Source organism: Vespula vulgaris, chromosome 4, assembly GCF_905475345.1.
Source record: "Vespula vulgaris chromosome 4, iyVesVulg1.1, whole genome shotgun sequence".
NCBI classification, from domain to species: domain Eukaryota; kingdom Metazoa; phylum Arthropoda; class Insecta; order Hymenoptera; family Vespidae; genus Vespula; species Vespula vulgaris.
The window spans coordinates 4,645,305-4,670,000 of record NC_066589.1 but is presented as its reverse complement, the minus strand read 5'-3'; the positions used below and the strand labels follow the sequence as shown (position 1 = coordinate 4,670,000).

The 24,696-nt window shown below is 33.9% G+C and overlaps 1 protein-coding gene across 5 annotated transcripts in view; it reads right to left on the bottom strand.

Annotated features, from left to right (window-relative positions):
• The window catches only part of LOC127062997 (unconventional myosin-XVIIIa), a 65,777-nt gene that overhangs the window by 15,399 nt on the left and 25,682 nt on the right, over nt 1–24,696 (bottom strand). For 4 of the 5 annotated variants that reach the window (XM_050992097.1, XM_050992100.1, XM_050992099.1 and 1 more), the window contains exons 6-15: nt 15,374–15,562; nt 15,053–15,229; nt 14,431–14,631; nt 14,153–14,305; nt 13,430–14,013; nt 12,798–13,243; nt 12,519–12,681; nt 12,252–12,426; nt 11,595–11,753; nt 11,113–11,328 (exon numbers count right to left, since the gene is read on the bottom strand). In XM_050992097.1, coding sequence (XP_050848054.1) covers nt 11,113–11,328; nt 11,595–11,753; nt 12,252–12,426; nt 12,519–12,681; nt 12,798–13,243; nt 13,430–14,013; nt 14,153–14,305; nt 14,431–14,631; nt 15,053–15,229; nt 15,374–15,562 — 2,463 coding nt within the window. Of the gene's footprint in view, nt 1–11,112; nt 11,329–11,594; nt 11,754–12,251; nt 12,427–12,518; nt 12,682–12,797; nt 13,244–13,429; nt 14,014–14,152; nt 14,306–14,430; nt 14,632–15,052; nt 15,230–15,373; nt 15,563–18,024; nt 19,916–24,696 lie in introns of those variants that run through there. The other variant, XM_050992101.1, reaches the window with a different exon arrangement.

The window sequence follows — 24,696 nt, the reverse complement described above, 5'->3', positions numbered from 1 at the left end:
TATATAATTCAATTCTAATCGAGGACAAAAGCTAGCTCTAACTTTTTACAATCTCTTTTTTTTTTCGGAAATGCATCGATGCACCTATCAGATGTAATCTTATAAAAACTACATATCTAAGGAGCACGTTCTAACGTAATACAAATTCTAGCAACAAATAAAAACCAAGAGAAAAGAGAAGATAAAAAAGAACATAAAAAAAAAGAAAAGAAATTCTCAAAGATAAAAAAAGAAGAAGAAGAAGAAGAAGAAGAAGAAGAAGAAGTTACTTGGCGATCAATTCGAATCGAACGTCAAAGAAACATGGAAAAACTCGATGATCTCTCTTGAATTCGTCGAATTACGGGGAAACGTAAAACGGATAAGAAGAGAGGAGAAGGAGGTCGACAGTACGTTCGCCTCTCAACGAAGCTGGCTAAGAGATTCTATAGTAGAGAGAGGAAAGATCTCGTGTCGTTGTTGCATCGAATACGATCGATAGATCTCTCCAGGCTGACAGACGTCACCAAGAAATTCGACAAACGTTGGCTCGACGTCGCCGCCATCTTCCACCTTCTCCTCCTCCACTTATTCTTCTTCTTGTCGTCGCAAGTTGCCCCTTTCGAAAGCGACCCGTCAACGTCGTCGAGAATGCCTCGGCTGGCCTACTCCGACGGAACGGAGAAAGGAGACGAAACGAAACGAAGAGATGAAAGGAGAGGAGAGGAGAGGAGAAGAGAAAAGAAAAGATGGAGAGGGGAAGTGAAGAGGTAGAGAGGTTACTGGAAGAGGACAGAAAGACTTCTACCTTGTTGGACGATTCGCAGTCAATGTTATTGAATCATGAATTTTGTTCTCAGTACTTTCGATTTTACGTTTAAATTCGAACGAATTTATTTTCTAATTGAGATTAAATTTCTCATTAAACTTTTTATGAAGATCCTTTTTTCTGTAACGAATAACATTATTATGGACATAACAGGATAATTTGATTTCTTCATTGTACTAAGGACGACGGTGGTATTTATATGAAACATAATATTAATAAGAAAAAAAAAAAAACAGTGTTCTAAAAAAAGAAAAAAGAAAAAAAATGACGAGGTTGAAGTTTCTTGTTAAGACGAAGGGAGAGATCAAAAAGAATGTTTGAAGTTGTAAGCTCTTTGGTTCTTCGTGAGATCCCAAGAAAAGATGAGTAAGAGAAAGAAACGAACAGGAGAAGAAGGAGAAGAAGAAGAAACAGAAGAAGAAGAAGAAACAGAAGAAGAAAAAGCAGAAGAAGAAGAAGAAGAAGAAGAAGAAGAAGAAGAAGAAGAAGAAGAAGAAAATGGAGGAGAAGGAGAAAGGTAGCAGTAGCAGCGTCTAGCTGACGGCAATTAACCGCAGGGTGGAAATAAGGAATCCGAGCCCTAAGCCGATTACTTGGTAAGGTAACAGCAACCAGCTCGAAAGCCGGCGCTCGCCAGCTAGTTCGCTCACCGACGTTTCCGCTTCCCCTCTTCTTCAGAGTGGCGAAGAAAAACACGACGTGTGAGAAACTCGTCTCTCTCGACCGTCATACGTGCCCTCCTCATTACCGCACGTAAGTACCTTTCCTCGATTCTTCAAACCTCTCTTTCTCTCCTTTTCTCGACGTGTTAACCATTAATTGGATTACACCGAAAGCACTAGTTCAATTTTCTTTTTCTTTTCTTTTTCTTTTCTTTTTTTTTTTTTTTGCTTAGATATTTTTTATCAGATGTATGTAGGTATATAATATTTAATGATTTACGACGAAGATTATCAAATTTTGTTTGATTATAATTAATTCGATTCTTTTGAATTTCTATGATCTTGATTTGTTAAGATTCTTCATTCTCTTGAATATCTGAAGGAATCATTCAGAATCGATTTTCAATTAATTTTATCTCAGTCATTTCCAATTTCAATTTCAGTTAATTAAATTTGCAATTTTCGTATCGATCAATGCTATTTTCGAACTGATTCAATTTTTTAATTTAAGGACTGAATCAATTAAAATTTAAATCAGTCGAATTCGATATTCACCATTTATCGAAAACGTGTCGCGTATTTTAGAGACGAATTTCTTTATAATTTTTTTCTCTAATTTTATTTTGTTCATAAGGAAATAAATTATAACATAGATTACGAAAGAAATCCTATGAAATTTTTATCGATATACAAGAAAAAACAATGGAGGGGTAGAAGGGAGCATGTCACTGTACGCTTCACGATCTCGATCTTATACGCTCATCGTGCGAACCTGACCTACCACGTCGTTCGCTCGGATAAGCAATGGCGTTTCTTGATCTGTATCTAGTTTACGACTTACACAGACGAATGGTGACTAGTCGTTACCGTTTTCCAAGTAAACGTCAAACCACGGAATTTACTTGATCCTTTTAATTTCTATATCGAGTGATCTTTACCTCATCAACTTTTTACTATTTCCTAATGAGAATTAAATTATTCTATTTGTCATTATCATCATCATCATCACTATCATCATTATTATTATTTTTATTTTTATTATTATTATTATTATTATCAATTCGTTATTTTATCATTATATATTATTCGTATTCTTAAACGGGATAAGCTAATTATTTTTTTTTCTATTTTTTTTTTTACCACGCTTGTGGTTTGTCGATAATGAGACGGGTTCTTTACCAACTTGCATGTTCTTTCACTGTTATAATACATTCTTTGCTATTACTGCTGTTTTGAGTATGACTACTTTTTCTATCTTTGCGTAAATGTACATAAGTAAGCCTAAGGTTTTGAGATAATTAGGAAAACTTTTTGTCGTAATTCCCTGTGACGGAAATAATGATTGGCACTATTGTTACTGTTTTTTGTTTGGAGAATTTTTTTTATTTTTATTTCTATTGCTTAACGATGCATACTCTGTGACTTTTTGTTCTTCTTTCCTTTTTCTTTTTTTTCGTATGACGTTTTTGAATGACGTTTTCTAGGATGCAAAAGTCGTCTCGGTCCTTTAAGACATTTTTCAAAAGGAATTTAATAAACAGAAACTTTGTAGAAACATCATAAATAAATTCTTATAATATAGATTGATCTATCTATTGATCTGTCTGAGAGAAAATTTCAGATGAAATTGACGGAAATGCTAGTTCAAACAGATCAAAAGAAATTATGCAATAGTCATTATAATTCCAACAATAATATCATCAACCGGGTGATACTACAATAACTTAAAAATATTAAAACAAACCAAAAAAATATATATATAAATTTACAAAAGTATGTGATGATCAAAAAATGACTTTTATTTTGCCGCAAAAATTCCTTTTTTAAAATGCTGTTTTTGATCGACCTTGCATAGTATCGTTTCTCTTTCGTGTCATAATTCGTAGTACATATTAGTTTCGGTCGATCGTACAATCTTCATTTATAATTCCAAGCACATACGTATATACGTGTTTGAAGTGGCATGCGCGAGTACGACCAGCGGTCTCACTTCCGTTGCGGAAAGGTTACCCCGGATACCTCGAGAATCGAATTCTTCGAAGTACGCATCGAGTATAAGCTACTTTCTTTAATATCCTCATAAATTTATCGAATGGATATAATACTGAATTACTGAGATAATTTATGCCCCACGTCGTATAATTTTTAATAAATTAATCGATAGTTTCCTTTTTCTCGTTTTTAATTGATTACATATAATTCGAATTATTTTATTTATTTTAATTATATAAATTTCAGTTGAATTTTATTACATTAATTTGTGGTAATAACTTCCGGAAAGTTCACGATAAAAGATCAAAATAAATGATACGAAATACAGACATTATTATATCTTAGAGAGACAACCATCGAAGAAACGTTCGACTAACCGAGGTTATCGAGTGCAAGTCGTTGGTCTATATGCAGAGGGACACATAAAAGAGCTATACTAACGTCGCGTCATTAAGCGATAACTGAGCATACGCACAAATAAACTTTGTCTATATTCGTTATGGTCTGACGTAATCATTACTCATATACATGAAATATATCTCGTTTTGATGCTCATTCCTTCTATTTCTATTTCCTGCGTTTCTACGTATAACTGTATTTTGTTACACACACACATACATATATATTATAAATATATTTTCTTTAGAATTTATATTACCTTCCTTTAATTATCTAATGATATCTATTTATTCTTTTCAAATCGATAGAAATACAGAAGCAATATCAATAAATTCGTACGATTATTATAATCATAATAATAAAAAAAAAAAAAAAAAAAAATGTATATCAACTGAGAGCTATTCGTAAAATCAAATAAATTCAGAGTAATAACGTGCGAATTGTTTCTTAAGTATCAATTATCAGAATAAACGGATTGCGATAAAAATATTATAGTTAATTTAATAGAAATGTATTCTTTTTTCTTTTTTCTTTTTTTTTTTTGATCGTTCAAATTAAAATCCTCGTTAAAATGTTAAAAAACATGAAAATGATCGGGATAAAGATAAAAGTACGTCGATCGAGGAGAGATTTATGGTCCGAGAAAACGACTTTGGCACGAGGAAGGCGTTTAGCCTCAGTGTCAAGGAAGAGGAAGAAAAGAAAGCAAGTGCGGATGCCCACAGAAGAGACACGGTAGTTTGTACTGTTACTACCTAACAACATGGCGGCCATATAGCAAGAAAAAGCTCTTTCTTCCAGCCGTACCAGTTCTTTCATACAGACATTCACATAACTTACGAGTTGTCGCAAGCACCTTAAAGAGAAATAAAAAGATCCTATCAATTAGACATGGCGAACATAATGACGGTGGTGTGAGATCAAATCTTACGAATTCTCGTACTCGTTATATCTTCGTTATAATTCCAGTCCAACAAACGAGTTTACTTTCGAACATTCGATTTCAATTACGTATCGATGATTCAAAAAATTCGAATTCGAAATGATCGTTCGTAGTTATAAAAAAAAAAAAAAAAAAAAATAAAGAATGTCCATCGGTCGTAACAACATGGTGGAATTATTGCAACATGAGAAATTTAAATGAAAAGTTATCTCTTATAATTAAGAAAAGAGAGTGAATTTAAATTCAAAATAAATCAATACATAAACGTTTCTTTTTTCTTTTTTCATTTTATAAGAAATATGCGTGAGCAAACGATACGGTCGTCGCGAAGAAATGCGAACAAAGAAAAGTGCACTTTCGTGAATCGTAGGGCCAAGTATGGAAGGAAGATTACCTGTTCTGACGAACAGAAAGTTAGATTAAGTGCAGAGGCACGAATGTGGGCCATGAGAAAGTCTTACGTGCATGTCCTTTTTTTCTTTTTTTCAAAGTTATTCGCATCTACTTTTCTCCATTTTGATAACCGAAAAATCTCGAGTCTCTTCACGAAACTGTAACTTTTAGAGCGACTAATGGTGCTCGCTTTTGTCGTAAAAACCGATATTTCCTAGTACTATGCTATACTCTTTCATAAGGACGACTACATTGTTCCTTTCAACGAGACGTAGCTTTTGCCTGAGAACAAAAGTGTCGGAAGAATTATTCGAATTGTTCGATCGAAAGAATGGACTCCATTTATTTCGTGCAATATCCCTGACTCATTACTTTTAATCAACATACAAATTTTTATTCAAATACTACCGTGTTTCGATATTAAACAATACAATTTATTTCAAAGTAATAAAATTGTCTCTAAAATTATCTCGACTTTCGAATTTCTTTCGATATTTCTAATGGACTAAGAAGAAAAGAGAATAAATATTTTTTATGAGATCTATCAAACTTAAAAAAAAAAAAAATAATATTTCACGATTAAATCGTATCTTTCAAACAATGTTATTAAAGATAAGAAACTAATTTAAAGATAAAATAAGTTAAAAAAATTAAATCAATCAATTGAAGTAAATTATTCATTTATGTGCATCTGTTATATATTTCATAAAAAAAAATTGAAAAAAAAAAAGAAAAGATTAGTATGAGAAAAAAGATTTCATTTGATTCATTATATTCAAAAAGAAAATGAAGTCTGGACGATTTCGTGGACGTTCGAAAGCTGTTGAACCGTTCGAAAAGCAAACGATTTCGCTCTTTCGCCCTTTGGCCGATAACGGAATCATTATCGAATTGATTCAAAGAGAAAGTTGGCCTTTTCCGTGCGAGTAACCCTCTCGAACAAGATTCAAGTTCTTTACCAATGTACACAAATACGCGAGCGCGTGAGTACGCTTATTATCTAAGTAAGTACGTCGATCCGATTGGTTATTTCTTACAATCTAATCTTCCCTACCGTTCGGGCCAACAAGTTTTACTTTCATTTCAAATAAGTACGCGAGTATGTATCCTATCATCCGTCTCAATTTCATTCGCCACGCTCTCCGGATCATCCAATTTCGTAGACAAGATCGTGTATGTTTCTCCTTTGAGAACGATTAGAATAATCGAAAGAGAGCGAACGTCTCTTTTAAACTTTCCCTATCGCATTTCAGTCAACTGTCGAAGTGTTCGGAATACGCTTTCGAAATTTGTTACATTTCACTTTCGAGAAATATACTGTAGAAATTATTGAGTCGAGTCGTTTTGGGGGGATAAAAAGAAAAGAGAAAAAAAAATAATAATAAAGAAAACGAAAAAAAAAGATATTATCATCTCGTTTCGAAATATCGTGGATTAACGTACATTAAAATTAATTGTTCATTTGCAACTGGACATCAAGGTAATATAATTTTTTTTTATAAACTTGATAGATGCCATTAAAAGTATTTTTTTTTCTTTTTTTTTTACGTTCTTTATAATTTATTGAATATATTGAAAAAAAAAGAAAAGAGAAAAAGAGAAGAAAAGAAAAGTGAAAAATTGAGAAAGTTTGAGAAGAGTAGTAATGCTCTCGTTGGAATCGAATATTTTTACTCTAAATTTAGCGTCGATCGAATTTTACGAACGATAAAAGGTAAAATAAAAGAGTGAAGGAAAAAAGAGGAAGAAGTTAGCATGAAAGTCGTCCCAGTTTAGAACTCGAAAGTCCGTACGATGGCCACCTATGGAATCGAACGAACGATTGAAGATCAATCGCGTGTACGCATTAAAGTAGTCCAAGTGCATTTCGGTTTGTAGATACATACGATCATATTCATTTGACGTAGTCATTTTCTTATCTCTCAATCGTTTAATTTTCTTTTTGTCAGTAGATATTATAGCTCCACATGCGATAAAAACGATAATAACTATTATTAATAAAAAGTATTCGTTATCGATCTGCGAAAGAAAGATCGAGTTTTATCTGAGAAAGTTTCGAGTTTATCTGGGAGAAAAGAAGATGAAAACATTAATAGAAAGATTGAAGAGCTAATTAACAAAAGTATTAATAATTTTAATAATAATAACGTGATTAATAAAAGATATTCATTATCGAGAAACAGATACAGAAATGAATGTAAAATTTAAGTAGATTTGATATAACGAAGAAAAACAGATGATAAGACGAACGGTAAAAATTAATAGTCTAATTAACGGAAATTAAAACAAAAAAAAAAAAGATGAGAAAAAATATAATTATGTGAAAATAAAGATACGATGTATTGGACGGTAATAGATAAACTATAAAAAAAAAAAAAAGGAAAAGAACGGGAAGGGCAAGAATATAAGAGTAAAAAAGGAAATTAAAAAAAAAAAGAAAAAGGAAAAGAAAGAAAAAAAAAGAAAAATAAAAGGAGAAAAAAGGAACAGTGCTGCAAATGCAAATGCAAAGGGAAACACGAGTGTACGCGCCGAACCGTAGAAAAAAGTCAACGAACCAAGATCGTAGCGAAACACTGCGTGATAATATACATAATAATCCGTAGAATTTGTTCCCCTTCGTGTATCTTAAAACGGTTTTATTCCTTTACATAACTGTGAACACGTAAATCCTTAAGGGCACTGCGTTTTTACACCTTTACAAGATTCAATTTGAACTTGAGCGTCAAATTTATCGAAATAAAAAAAATTCGACTTATTAGACACGTGAAAATTAATCAATTGATTATTATCGATCATTACATCGTTTCCATAATCTACGATATAATCTGTTTTTCTTTTTAATAGATATCATTTATTGATATATCGTTATAAAGTATTACGCATATATTATTTTATCGCAATAAGAAATAAATTATTGTACATTAACATATTAGTACTTAATAAATTATTTCTTATACGTAATTAATTAATCAGATTAATATCGAATTGTTTGAAACAAACTCGTTTTATATATTTTTGTAAATAGAATTAAACTGCAAATTTTTTATTTTCACTTTCGTTGTCGTTAAAGTAGTAGAAGAAGAAGAAGAAGACGAAGAAAAAAAAAAGAAAATGAAAGAAAAAGAAAAAGAAAAAAAAGAAAACGTATACGTTGAGTTGTGGTTCCTATGTCTAAGAAGAATTTCGATGAAATCGGACACCTAGTTAAAGATCGTGATCTGGGTTGGAGGAGTCTTGCGAATGGAAAAGAAATCTCGGCCAATGACGGTGCTCTCGTTAAATAGCCCGCGCTCGAGATACACGCGGGTCACGCACGGCAGCCAGTTTACCGACTTCTCTTCCATCAAACTGGATTTACATAGGAGGCCTTTCCAACAAAACTGGGATTCGCTTACACACTGCCGCAAGCTGCTTTACACTTGCTAAGTGAAAGCTTAGCTCATCTGCCAAACCAAAAGTCGTTTGAGTCAAAGTATTTTTAGAGTTGCATCTCGAGATTGTATCGAAGAAACAAACCGATACTGACTTATTTACTTTTTCGTTCGAACGAACACGAATCATCATCGAACTTCGTTTTGATTCGTTCGATGAAAACAAATAAAAAATATAGACATATAATATTATAAAAGCTTTCACAAGTTGAAAGTTATCTCTTGGAAAATAATCAATTTCAAACTGTTTCGATTGCCTTATCAATTTTACATAAATCAATATATTTATCTAATACCTTTCACAATTTTTTATATCTCACGGAACTCTTCCATATTTAAAATTCCACATTTATCCTTATCCGTCGGATACGATTACGAGTTTAAAAAAATGCATTACGACTGTTAAAGTCAAGATCTGCAATTAAATAAATTTCTCCGGACAGCGATGTTATATATAAACGAAAAAAAAAAAAATAAATAAATAAATAAAAATCTAAAGGATCAGAAAATGAAACAACTTTTATCGCTATAAAATTAATGATCTCGATTAAAACATTCAATATCAACATTAAAAGACGTTTCATCTCAAAACTTAATACTCATATTCGTCGACAGTTTAATACTATCGTCAGGAAAGAATAATCTAAAGAAAATATCAATGGAGTTGTACGATTTTTCCCACTTTCCATCCTCCGTCGTTTTATTTCGCGATTCAACGCGAGTGGGAGAATTAGTTTATGCGGAACAGTTGTAAAAGCGGGTGGGAGAAAAATCGAGTTTCTTCCCGTTTCGCCCTCGATGCGTATAGATGAGATGAGATGAGTACACGATACGTACAGAGAAATCATTGTGATTGTATATGTGCATACATTTAATACGTATACACGTGTACACATCACATACACACACACACACAATAAGACTCGATTCGCAGCAAGCCAACTCGTGGCACCTGTGTCAGAGAATACGATCTACGAGCGTACATCAACCTTTTGGAAAGCGACTCGATGGCAGTATTTCCGCAGGCGAAACTCCGAAAAGACTAATGCGCGTGCGACCTCCTTTGACTGGCACTTTACCTTCTTCCATCTCGCATACGATCTTTAACTTATCGCGAACGCTCAAATACTCTTTTGTAATCCCTGAATTTCATCTCTCTTCGTGAGTTTTCTCGTTTAGAAATATGAAGAATAAAATAAAGTGGAACGGATTTTATATATTATAGTTTTCATACAATTTTCATAATTATAAGTTGAAACGATCGATATTAGAGCACGAGTATTTTTTATTTGTTAGATCTATATATCGTTTCAAACAATATCTATTTGAATATTTCATTGAATATGTAATGTAAAGTTTCAAAGTTAAATTATTAATATCTGTAAGTTAAACTTTTTACAATTAAATTTTCAAAAAAAAGAGATATATATATGTTAATAATAATAATTTGTGTATACGTTATAAAATAGTGTAATTGACAATAAAAAAGTTAAAGGGGGAGAATGACTGCGACGGTTTAATAAAAAATTAAATTTTCTTTTTCCTCAACGCTTGACTCTAAATAATTACACAAAAATTCCAAGTATTAAAGGAATTGCTGTGAAATTGTTTGCGGTCATTTGTATATTAAACTTTAAACGAATTCATAGCGATTCGTTCATACTACTGCGACTTTCATTTTTTTTTAAAGCAATAATAAAAAAAAAACAACAAAAATTCGGACAATGTATAATTTCAAAAAATCATAAACGATCGCACGAGCGTACGATTTGCAGCTTGAAAAATATACACGCACGTTTTCTCTTATGAATGTCATTTAAATGGCTCCTTTCATCCTCAGTGAAAGCATAAGCGTTAACGTTTAACGCATACAGGAAGTACAATACAACGTATGTATAAGAACGTTAACGCCGTTGATAGAAAGTTCTCTCCCAACTCTGACTTCGGGTAATTACTATCAAAGATCAAGAATTCGTCGTAATAAATGTTCGTACGTGCAGCGATGTCGCGAGGGTCTATGATCGGAAGAGAACTATTATTAGAAAGATGATCGTTCGACAAATACCGTTAGAGAAGGTAATTTCATAAAAGAGAAAGAGAGATAAAGGACCGATTAAGAGGGACCATTAAAACTACTTAGAATGAGTATGTAAAGATTATAGATATCTTACATACATATGTATAAGTATGAGTGTAACTAGCCACACCTATTTCATATAAATATCTCTTATATTTCGAATCATGATTTCGTTCGATCAATATTTCAAGCAGTCTCTTAATAAATTATCATACTTTATTACCGTCAAGTTTGTTACGAGGTACCGTTTTTTAAACGGGCGTGTATTTTGTCGTAAAAACATTTCTCTTGAACGAAAAAATAAATAAATAAATAAATAAATAAAAAATAAAAGAAATAAAGAAATCGTGTATTTTTTCTCCTTCGCGATCGTAATAAAAAAGAAGGATAAAGTGTCTACTCACTTGACTCTGGCCGACACGATAAGAGGCAGGATCAATGTCGACGGTTAGAAGCATATCTTCGACCGCGCGACGTTCATCGGCAACAGGACTACCAGGTCGAGCATTCACGTCGCTGGATAATAAAGCAAATCGACGTCTGAATTCTCCTAGGGCCATGTACTTTGGGAAACCGACCTTATGTAAACGTACTGCGTCTATTATCTGACTTCCGCGAATCTGAAACACGTGTATTCACCTGAGTAATACATTGAATTCTGCATTATGTACGTGTACGTATTATGTATGTTTGTTTGCCGAGTTAACCGTGGCTTTGTCAAAATAATTTCTATCTACTAAATCCGATAGGACAATTCGACGAAAAGTAGTTCTAGAATCTAGCAAATTATACGTGGACGTTATTTCAACAAATTATTATTTACGTTATATAGGATTTATAAATATCTTTAAAATAATGTAATTAAATCTTTCATTTTATCGCTTACCTGTGATCTTAAAAGAGGCACGTTTATAACACTGTCTTCGTTCTGATTAGATTTTACTGACAATAAACTCTTATTGTCGGTACAGCCGGCATTATGTTGCGGTAGAAGACAGTGGATGAATTTTAGACGAGTTCGACGGAGCGTCTCGATAAGACCGTCCTAAAAGAAATTGAAATTTTCAATTTAATTCCAAAACACTGTGTTCGCGAATAAACGCAATACGCGTATAAAAGTACTTTGCAAGTAACGTATGTATGTATGTAAGTAACTTTCTTATCATACTCGAAGTAATAATAATAAAAAAATAAAAAAAAAAAAAAGGACAAGAACTCACAAATAGATGCAGCAGAAACAGTGAATGATACCAAATTAAAATAACGCATATTTCGTGGTACATTTTTAAGTAGCGAAGATCTGCTTCTTACGAATGATCATTCCTCTATAATGAGACAAGTACATGTGGTGTTATAATGAGGCGATATAATGTCGATCTTTGACACCGAGAGGAAAATTTTAACTATATAATGAGTACGCCAAGATAAGCAAACTAACAATATGTCTGAGCAAAAAGATAATTTCTTTAACGTTCGAGTTTAAGAGAAATTTTCTTTTCTTTTTTTTTTTTAACAAAGAAAAGAAAAAAATAAATATACTCACCACTGTAAATTTTACTTGCAAGCAAACGTTTTTCCTTTTAACTGCCGTGAATGTTCTTCGGATACTCGAGGCTCTTCTCAAGGATTGCGATCCCTCCAAGCCAGGCATTGAACCACACAAAGCACCAGATACACCGGCACCTCGTGCACTTACGAATAGCATACTAACGTCTTCTCTATAAAAAAAAAATAAAAAGAAAAGGAATAATAAGAGTTAGAATCAAAAGGAAGAATTTTCGTGATGATTCGTATTGATCGTAAAGAGTACCTCGAACTCTCTTGAAGAATCGCAATCGCACTCTTTGCCACAGAATTTTCTCGCGTAGCCTTCAACCAACCAGTTGCGGTGTACAAAACAGGATTAGTACCTAACAGATGTTGAAGTACGAATTGATTGTTTCCTGGTGCCTTTCTCAAAAGCATCTGATGATCTATGAGAAGAAGAAAACAATTAAAAATCTGAAAATGATATTAAATGATAAACTTATCAACGTTAAAGAGAAGACAGAATTTGTTAAAACAAAATTCTTCAAATAAATCTTTTTACCTCTGTCCCCGTAATAAGAGAACAGTCGATCCAAGAAAGTTTCATCGCTACCTCCAGGACAAACGGTTTCCTCATCCAACAACCAAAGTAAACCTTTCCGTTCCATTTGTCTGCTACCACTTAAATCACTTTGACTAGTACGTAACATTGTAGCACTTTGAGAACTACCCCTGTCCAAGAGAGAGACCAACCCTTGCGGAGATCCAACCCCATCTTCGTCGTAATCATCCTCGTAATCAACATCGATAGCTTCCTGAACGTATCTATCTTTCGGAGCTACCAAAGTCGTATGATGAAAAAGTAATTGCAAACGTTCCTGAAGATAATTGTGACAGAGATCCTCGAAGCATGCTCCTGTTTGTCTTCCACACGAAGCGGGATTTTGAAAACCAGGAGAGTCGCATAACAGAAGAGAGGATACAGTGTGCACTGACGATGATATAGATCTACGAATAAAAGAAACAAAAAGGTTCGATTTATCAATAACAAAAAATATTCATTTATAATATTATCTAACGATTCAGACACCAAAACTCAGGTAACTCGATAATAAATCAATAATAATAGTCAATCGTTAGACTTTGATTCTCTTTTGATCGATTCTAAATGAGATGAAGATCAATGTAACTCACTTGTTAATGAGTGCCGCGACACAATGAAAAACTTCCGAGTAAAGACCGATAAGGAGACCCTCGAGAGCGTCCAGACCGGTGACATCTTTGCTTTGCTCGGTTGGACTAGGCGTTCTTAAGGCTGGCCTTGGGGTGTTTGGTGTACCAGCACCACCTCCGTTCGAAGAAAAGACTATCCTACTTAATTCCTCCACCGACGTACCTAATAAATTAGCTGCCTTTTCAGCACACTCCACTCTAGCGAATTGCCAACGGCTCTGCGATGTGGTACCAGCTTTGACCGCACTGGCACAGCTTAAATGATAAATCCCAGCTAATACTAGCCAAATGACCTTCTCGTCGGTCTCGGAGACTCCTAAAATCCTAAAGGCTGCGACGATACGATTGAACTCCACCATTGCACGTTGCTTATCCTCGTGCTTTTGTAAAGGTGTGACGAATTGATTGTTCTCAGCGACTAGATTCGTCAAGTGAAGTTCCTTTCTCAGGGCACCTTCTGCGCCTGCTAGTAGACGATAAATAGCATGAAACGTTGGATCACCGTTTGCTCTTCTACCTATTCTCGATTTTTCCAAAAGCAGCACCTAAATTACAATCATTCGTTTAGAACGTTATATCTCGTTGTCTACATTACAGGATAAATGTTTGCAAGTCAACTAAGATATTTATCCTCGCGTATGATAACAATGATAATGATACAAAAATAAGTTAAATCAATCTTACTTGAAGCGATGCCGAAGCGATTTGTCCAGACTGATCGAAGTCCAGGCTAAACAGTTGCGTGAAACGCGTTGCGTTCGAATTCATATGCGTCCGACTGTTTCCAAAGGCTTCGAGTACGGTGAACAAGGCATTCAACTTCTCTATGGTTAATATCTGAAGGGAAGGGAGAAAGAGAGAGAGAGAAAGAGAGAAAAGAAATATGAAAAAGTGATGTAGAGATTTAATAAAAAATACAAAAATATTCGAGGAATGCTCGTAATCCAAGCATTCACACCTACCTTATTCACGGTGCCTGCAGCGAGCACGAGGTAATGCAGCGCGTGCTTGAAATTCGTAGTTTTTCCGGCGCCGCTGCGACCGAGAAAGACGAGAGAGTGATCTCTTCGAGTCGCCAACATCCCTCTATACGCAGACTGTGCCATAGCGTATATGTGAGGCGGCATATCCTCGCTTTTGCAACCTCGGAACATATGAGCGACCTAAAAACGGATCAAAGGGTCAGTTTGACATATTACTTCTACTCTGAGATTAGAAGCAAGAATTCGAGTGTGTCTAAAAAAAATTCAAGTCCAAGAAGATTTACAATGATACGAAAAAATATACATACAAATTATTCAATAAGAATGTAATACTTATTTATTAAGAAAAAGAAAAAGCACAGACAAGATCGAGCAAACGTGATATTTCCTTGTAACTTTAATTACATCTAATAAAAAGAAAAATTCGGAGCAAAGATTCCCGAGCGAATGGGCAAAAAATTACGAAGTTGTTGGTAGTAAAATATATGATCATAGATTTAAACTCATACGATAATTAAAGGATCAGTACGAAGAATAAATTATGATTTAATTATGACGAAAGAAGATAAAATTATGATTTATTGTTAATAAAGCGATGTACCTTCTCCGAATATATTGCCAATGGCGCCACTGGATTTATGACAAGCATGCTGTCACCGGCGTACGTGTGAATCAAATTACTAGCATAGCGTTGTCTCAGTATGTGTAGAACAGAGGACTCATTGAGGAATCGCAATTGAGATAATTCCTCGGCTTTATCAAATTGCGGAGGATTAGCCTGTCGAATAATAAATATAGACGTTATACTTTCTTGTTATTTAAAACGTCTTTTATACATACATATATATTTTTTTTCTTTAAAAAATAATTTCATTCTTATCGATATTTTATCGAAATTTATCGAAGTAATAAGAGTTCGTACCTTCTCGACGTCTTCTTCGTCAACAAGCAGTTCCTCGCCGGAAGTCGTCAAACAAATTCGCAATTTCCCCGTGTCCGGGTCCGCTGAACCACAACGCATAGCTGGTGTAAAACCAGCCCGATGTAATAACCAGATCCTCTCGGAAGTTAGCCATGCTTGTTCTTGCGCAAGGTGCTCCTCCGATCGCGCCTGTACAATATGCCAAAAAAAAAAATAAAGAACATGTTAAGCATTATTAATCAGATATTCCTCATATTATTAACTATCATGAATAGGCTAATAAATGTTTTACTATTATTTATTATTATTATTATTCAATTGTTATATTAATTGCACAATTTATCTATTAATATTTTTATTATATCATATTGATATAATATCACATCAGTAGTGCTAGTACATTATACAATATAGCATATTGATTATATCGTCAATGAGTGTAATACGTAAATCGATCTATTTGAAAATAATCCAGTACAAGAGAATGTGCTACGAAATCTTAAAAAAAGGAAAAAATTTTTAGTAATTTTTCTGTAGATATATATATATATATAAAAGAAGAAAAGAAAACAGCAGTTTTAATTTTTCATTCAAACATTAGTTTTCATAAAATTCATAATATTTGCAAATATTACTATTGCAATAATAACAACTCCCGGATCCTTCTCAATTGTAAAGATATTATGGAAATGTCGATTCAGAAATAAAAGTGTTTACAATCACTTTTGATAGTCAATCGCGTTCGAATCTCGAGAGATAGGCAGTCATCTGAAACATTTCTCTCAGTTTTCTAACAGGCCGTGTTTTTCTACCGAACACCTACTGATCGACCTCGCGAGGACACATTACACCCACACGCACATCGATCTGCTAGAATCGATCTATCGCCGTCGTCCTCGAGTATCAATATAAGATCTCGAAGAAGTACTACGAGCTTTGGAACTTTCATTATGAAATTACTTCTTATTATGTGTTCAGACTGCTTCTGTGTTTGTATTCTGTGCAACGTATTTACAAATATTGTGTGCTCTATTTACAACACAAATACATAATGTTTATTATGTACATAAAGCGTTTACGTATGTAATATATATATATACATACACCAAGAACACGTACGCGCGAATGTAATATAGGACGTTAAAACGACGGGCATACTTGCTTTGAAAATCAACGTTTAACGACGCTAATAGCCGATAAGTGCTTGGTCGTTATCAATGACGAGATTCCTTTAGCACGATCGCAAACGAACGATACGAGATCTATAAACCTCGAATGTGCATGTTTTAAACGGCTAAAGAATTCAAATTACTACGGAAAACGAGCCTGCTATCCTTCCACGACCTGTTTTTCAGAAATTTTTCTATCGAAATCGTTTTTTCTGTCAATGTGTTTAACACGGGATAAGATAACGTCGGAATATTTAATAGTCCTCACGTTTGCGGATCGAATCGATTCGACTCACCTACTTTGATTCCGGCCTGTAAGTTTCATTTTAATCGGATCAGTGAAAGCAGAAGGCGTTTCTGTGATATTATAATCCTAATAAATATTGGAATATCGCAATTGATACTAATGTAAAAAAGATAAAAGTGAGAGATAAGATTCTATTCTCACATTGGATTAAAAATTACAGTAATATCGAAAAAAATTTGGAAAAGAATAGTATCTGAATATTCGACGTTTGGATATTATTTTTTCCAATATGTCGGAAAAAAATCGAGAAACGACATGGAATATAAATGACAAAAGTTTATTTATAATCGAAAATTCTATTCAAATTTCGATCATTGATCATAACAAATAAATGGCTTATTTATTTAAATACTGATTTAAAATCTCGATTTGTTTCAAATTTGTCATCATTTTGTTTCCTTTTCTTAAATATATTCGATAAACCGTTTCTATGAAACACCGGTGTCACAGTGCAGCTGTGCGAGTTAGTCGCGTATCGATTTCCGCATCGAGCGGTGTCCGTGCCGCGAAACGTTCGAAGGAACGGATGCGGTGACTCGTAGAGTTCTCGTTCAACCTGGAAAGGACGAATGGTATCGCGAATTTCCTGGTAATATATTAACATGAATCACAGGCCAACCTTAAAGGACGTACAACCGGCCGTAGCAACGAGTTAGCAACGAGTTAGCAACGAGTAACGCAGAAACATAATCCGTATTGTTTAGTAGCCGTAAAGAAAAAAAAAAAAAAAAAAGTTATAGACCTTTCCAGTTGAGGAGCCTAAAGAAGAAAATTGCGAGATTACGAGACTGTCGTTGCCCTTTTGCTCGACCGTTTCGCGAGGAACATATCCACGAGACAGAGAATTCTCTTCGCGTGTTTTCTATCCTTCTCCATCTCTAATCATACAGATATATTTTCCCCATGGAACGTATTTATTAGATAGCTCTGAGTTAGCAAAGGAAAATGTTAAATCTTTCGCACTCGTCGTGGCTGTTGATCGTGTGAAACATTCTGTACTTCGAGAAGAAAAATATTAATGTTTGTGTTAATCTATTCCAGAAGAATTCGTTTTACTCATGCTCGAAACAACATTAAGATATTTCGTGAATTTTTGGAAACGTAGTAATCGATCATTGTTTGTTCGAAGAAATCGATAAAGATTTGTAGTCGTGGTTTCGGATAAAATGTTCTACCTCGACGTTTAACGGCGTCATTCTGTTTTGAAGAAGCACCTCAAGACGTTTCAAACAGTCCTCCGTTTCTCGACGTTCCTCTGATCCCTTTTTCCCATTCTCCTTTCTATATTCTCTACGTCCTCCACGAGCCATCTTCTTAGCCAGAGCCATTTCCAAAAGTTCCTCCCACTCGACGACGTCATAGATCGGTTTGGTAGGCCTTTGAACAACGCTACCGCGATTCCTTTTAAGAAGCTTCTTAGTCGAGTGATTGATCCGATTTTTAGCAGTCGTGTTAGAGCCACCTCTTAATCCAAAGATCTCAGCACCGTTTGGTAATTTTTGTTCGATCTCAGCGGTGATCCTCCTCCATTTTCTTTCTTTAGGCATCTCAATGATATTACTATCGTCCCAACCCTCTTCCATCCTCCTGATCTTATCATCGACCAAACCACCTCTCAAAGTATCAGCCCAACTCTCTCTTTTTTTCTTCGACGAACTTCCGATCGTGTTTCTAGACAAGCAAGAGGAATGCGTGCTACTACCTTGCGAAAATGTTCTATTCTTTGGTATTATTTTCGTGGAATTTTTATTCGAATTTGGTATTCGATTCTGAACAACTTCGAGACTGTTCATGCTGTCACTGTCGCTACAATCCCAAGAACTCGTACTGTTTCTACTGTGTTTCTGTAGAAAACCGTTTCTAGGATTGGTCGTTAGCTCTTCTCTGGCCTTGTTCGTTCTCTCTGTCACTTTTTCAGGATGAGGAAGGATCATCCGACGATTATTGGTCTGTTTAGCGATCCCACTGGCGTGAGCCTTTCCACGACACGATCTGTGCAAGACGTAATGTGCCCTCAAAGGCGAGTCGTCCTTATCGACCTCGTCCTCGTTCCTACGCGGCATCTCGAGATTTTCTGCTGATTATTCGGCTAAGTACCTTCTGGCAAACACATCCGCTTTCTCTTCTAATCTTACGATATCATCTCATCGCGCTTTGCGCAAAAACTCACTGCTTTACCGGTTCTCTCGATACGCACGCCGATCGACGATTCATTTTCTTATCTCGTCAAGATTCTCGCCGGTCTCTTTGGATTCGTTCTACTTCGATAAATCGATTTGGTCTTTTAACCGATCACCGATCCGATATTCTTGAACCTACACGTCCAACATTTCGTTTTGTCAAACTCCTTGTTTCTTTTCTTCCGTTAGATTACTTCTCGTTCTGACTCTTTTATCTAATCGTTGATTCGATTCCATTATTCCTTTCCAAAAACTATACCACGTAAAAGTATTTTCATGTCGTTGTTAGAAACATCACAGACCCTTTCCGCGTCTATCGACGCGATGCGATCTTCGAACAACGTATGTACGATTATCTCAAAGGAAAAGCAATCCAAGGATCGTTATGAACTAGTCTCACGGACAAACAACACGATGCGAAGATAATAGGAACCTAACGAGATGATTTCCATGACGCATTAAACCACAACGCTTAGCTCAGACTAAATTGCTTTACGATAGTTCAAGGAAGATGTTTGTCTAAGAGGAATATAAATATTCTGCCGTCCACAGAATTTTCTCAATAAACAAGGAAATGTTCTTTCGAGGAGCCAGTTAATCTCCCCTTTCCCAGTTATTTTCTCTTAAAACGTTAAAACACTTTAATACCGAAGAATACACTCTTATCCTTCTCAACTCTTCTGTCAAAGAATGAACGTTTCTATCGAAGAATGAATTATATCATATTTATATCAAATTTCTAACAAACGAACGTACGATCCAATAAACAGAACAAATTCAATTCCACGTATTCATTGTAAATTAGATCTGATTACAAAAATGATTTCCTTTTTTCTCCTTTCTCTTTTGAAATCTTATCGAATGAATCTTCGGTATCTGACAATTTTCTTTTTTTTTTTTTTCATTTACAACGAACGAAAGAACGAACGAAGGAGATTTTCTTATTCTTCCTGAAGAATCCTTTTCACGCACGAATCTCAACGATATCGCTCTAACTCGCCACTCTCTCGCTAACTTCCTCTCGGAGAACGACTCGCGTACCGTGAGTCCCTCGAGTCTCGACTGAAGTAACGCGATCTCGCGGTAAGAAGAGTAGAAGCTGGAGAGAAGGAGAAAAAGAAAGAGAGAGTGAGAAAGAGAGAAAGAAAGAAAGACAGACAGACAGACAGACAGAGAGAGAGAGAGAGAGAGAAAGAGAGAGAGAGGCGTGTGCCAGCAATGACTGGAGTTCTCCTTCTCTTCTCTTCGACTCTTCGGACTCGATAAGGAACTCTTTCTTCTCTCCCTCCTCCACATCCACGCTCTTTAACTAACTCTCTATCTCTCTTGCATTCACATGAAACAAGCTCATGTCCTCTTTGTCCCACCGTTTAAAGCAATGTCTCCTCTCTCTTTCTCTCTCTCTCTCTCTCTCTCTCTCTCTCTCTCTGTCTCTTTTGCTCTTCTTTCTCCCACCATCCCTTTTTGTCACTGATTACGTAGTCACATTTTAAGTCTCACTTTGATTCTGATTTCTTGAATCAGATATTTACATTATTGAGATAAAAAAGAAGAAGGAAGAAGGGAAAGGAGACAACAAATTTGCAAAACTAATGCTGAGTGCATTTGAATTATTATTGATTTGATTGACTTTAACTTCCAATACCCTTACTCAATTCGTACAAATAATTTTATGTCTCTTATAGTATTAATAAAAAGAGAAAGCATAGGAAGAAATGATGATAATACATCTAATGAAACATTGTTTTAATAGTAATATTATTTATCATAATATATAATTCTTTTTTTTTTTTTTTAGTATAGTATTAATAGTGTTATGCGTGCGTCATTTAGTGTTAATATTAATAACAAAATAGAAAAGTTAACAGTGTATTAAATTTATCATATGCATATATTGCAAAGGACATCATATTTTTTCTTACTTTACTTTAGTCATCGTGCTTAACGTTAATAATGACCTAAGACTGCAATTACAATTTCTTTACTCTTTAACGACTTTACGTATGTAATTATTTTATATAATTATTTAATAAATATTAATATATAAATAGGAAATTTCTTTCTTTTTTTTCGTGAGAGATCGAGTATATTAAATTTATAAATAAAATGGAATAATCAATACGTAGGACAAATATTTGTTCGTTTGAAAAATTTATTATTAGTATCATTTATTTGAAATATATGTAGACAGGTATATGACTAGACATAAAATACGAAATGTGATCCTAAATCATGATCATTCCACGAACAAAAGCGTTTAATTTAAATTCTCTCGTAAAATGTCCGATATAATATTATTCACTGATTAAAACGGCCGATGCTCGACAAGGAGAGGTCGTGGTACTCCACCCATGTAAAACCGAACACACGAGTACGTAGCATACGCGAGAGTGATTTCCGAGAAGCACTTCAGTCGTCTGTTTGCGTTTACAGACTCCTTGTCGTATCTATCGTTCATTGATTTTGTATAAAATAAAAAAAGAGAGAAAAAAATTTTAGAGGTTCGTCGAACTAACATTTATTTACCAATTGAGCAATCGAAGACAAAAAAAGTGAAAAGAAAAATCGATAAAAAGGCTGATAAAAACCAATAAAATTTTTAATCCTGAATGTTTCAATGAAGTATCAAATATTACGAAAACAATGTATCCGTAAATTCGTATTTTTTCATAATATGTATTGTTCGTTATTAAACTTCATCTGATTGAATTCAAACTGATCGATCTTTCATCGTTTTGTTCGAATCGTTCGAAGTGATTCTACGAAATCAGATTTTGAATTGATCAAAAATTAAATTAAATTAAATTAAAAAAAGAATATTCCGATTGTTCGTGTCCTATGATAGAATATTCATTTTAAAAATATGATATATCGTCGGAAAATATATTTCTGAAGAAAGGAAAAGTACTGGTATCGAAACAGCGATTAACTTGACGAATCGTATAATGTACAAGGAATATAAATCGATCTATCGAAGAACTTATCGTAGGATTGATACACTCGCACATATCAAAGAGGAAGATTTCGGTGAGGATGAGGATTCAAAGGCACGTCACGTGCGATACATTGCAGCAGACATCGTACCGTATCCGCGTGCACTGCACGTGCTATGAGCAATGCGTGCGTGAAGATTCAAGAAACTATTTTAAGAAACTCCTAACGCACCGGATTGCATCCCGCGAAGTAAAACCAGTGGAGCCTTATTCGTCTCGAAATGGAACGGAAACTGACTCGGGACCACAACGAAAATTTACTTACCAAAGAAAAATATAAATAAATATATATAAAAAAAAAAAAAATAAATAAATACAAATCGCGATTGAAGATGAGTCGGAAAGATTGCATCGATTCAATTACAAAGAATAGATCATTTTAGATCGAATAATTCGTACATTTGGAATCATTAAATTTATCGATGATTTATTTTCTTTTATATGGCTTTCTTTTTTTCTTCTTCTCTTTTTATTTCTCTAGATATATGTATATATATTTTTTATTCTTTTTACGCGGACATTATTATATATATATATAAAAGTAATAAATAATAATTTATTGTTAACTTTCACTCCACTTTCTAAGTCACGCACAGTTACTATCACCACTATTATCATAATCATTACAAATAGTATTACTATTATTATTATTATTATTATTATTATTATTATGTCTATTATTAGTATTAATGCTGTTGTTGTCGTTGTTGTCGTTGTTAAATATATTGTTTTGAAATTCGAACAATCCCATAGGCTTATCTCCACTTTTCAACGACCACGCCCTATCCCTTTTCAGACGCAACCCTTTATTCAGACTTCTACTATCTTTTACTAGAGATCGTCGACAGGCGCATTACAACTATCGAACTAACAACACAGAAAGTACAATCAACCAATATATATATATAGAAAACGCAATAAATTACGTTTCATGTTTTAATAAAATTCAAAGAAAACCTGTCCGTTCGTAAAACCTATAAAGAGAATGATGTTAAAACAAGATATTGTGTGTACAAAAAAAAAAGAAAGAAAAAAAAACAAATAATTAAATAAAACTGAATATTCTACGTAATATAAATTTAATTGAAAATTTACGATTGTCTGAACGATATCTCATAATATTTTTCAGTAGGATGCAAGTGTTATTTTTAAAGCTTTATTGTTCAAAGAGATTTACAACAAGAATAATACACGTTACGGCCCACCAGGCGACGTATCGTGAGAATCAAAACGATACTTGCTAACATGAAGCTGAATTATCTTGACAAACGATGACGCACTCGTCATTGTTCGACAAGCGGAACGCGTATTCAAAGTGCAGGGGTGTAAAACGACGAAGATCGATAAGACGTAGGCGTATTGCTACACGACAATTTCTCCATCGTTACGCGCAACTAAATCTATGTGAGTGTCGTAGGACGTTCGATGACGAATTAAAGATCAGTAAGCATCGATCATTAGCACGACGTTTTTATAACAAAAAAAAAAAGAAAAAAAAAACAGAATCGATAAACCATCAGTTAATTAATTAAAAAACTGTTAATTTTTTCACGCAATTTTTTTTTCATACGAGTCCTCATTTACTTATAAATGGATGTTGAAAATTTCTCGTGTACGCTTTATTCACTCATTCTGTAGACTAATTAAGAACAACAATAAATTATTCTTGCCAATTTCAAATAAAGAAAGGTTCTTTGTTAAAAAAATATTTTGATTTTATTTTTTATTCTTTACCATCTAACATTTAATTAATCCGAATTGTTAGTATATAGAAGCACTATACGATATTTGTTAGATATAAGTGTATGCGTATACTCAATGAACAATTATTATATTTGTACATAATATAAATATAAATTTTTTATATTTTATGCAGTAAAATATATACATATGATATATATATATATATAATATGTAATAATTTAAAAAAATAAATATATATATATGATATTACAAAGATATAAATTGTTATAGGTATTAAATTTTAAACTATAATCTAGATATATTAGACATTAAGATATCGATCGTATAATGGTAGAAAATAGATATAGCGAAGTTAATAAACCAGAAAACGTGTCACCTTTGGCTAAAGGTAGAGAAGAAGGTGTATAACACAGCTGGGATTAAAAAGCGTAGGCGAAATGGCTGGATTTCTCGACGGTTACCGGTGCATATGTACATATATATATATACATACATACATACATACATGCGGTGAATGCGCCGAGCCAAGTACGACTCGACAACAAGAGCAAAAGAAAGAGAGAAACAATCGGTTTTCATTAACCGTTACTTTCTACTATAATTCTGTATACCCTGATATTTCATCCTCCCATAAAATCTAGTTGCATTCGGGTGAATAAATCCTTTCTGTGTCATGGGTGCGAAACATTTGATTTAAAGGTACAACATACCCCTTTTATCGTGCAAAAGAATTCGACGAACACGCATTGAACGATATTATTTTTTATATACGAATAGACGATTCTTATAGAATCTTTCGATTATGATCATTATGGTGATTTATTTATTTATTTATGCATTTAATAATGGTTACATAAAACGTAAATAAGAAAGTGCACAAATGTCTAAGGTATATCTAATAATAGCTAAATAATTATTTGATTTTTTTCGACGAGATAACTGGCGACTCGATATCGTTTATTTGACATTT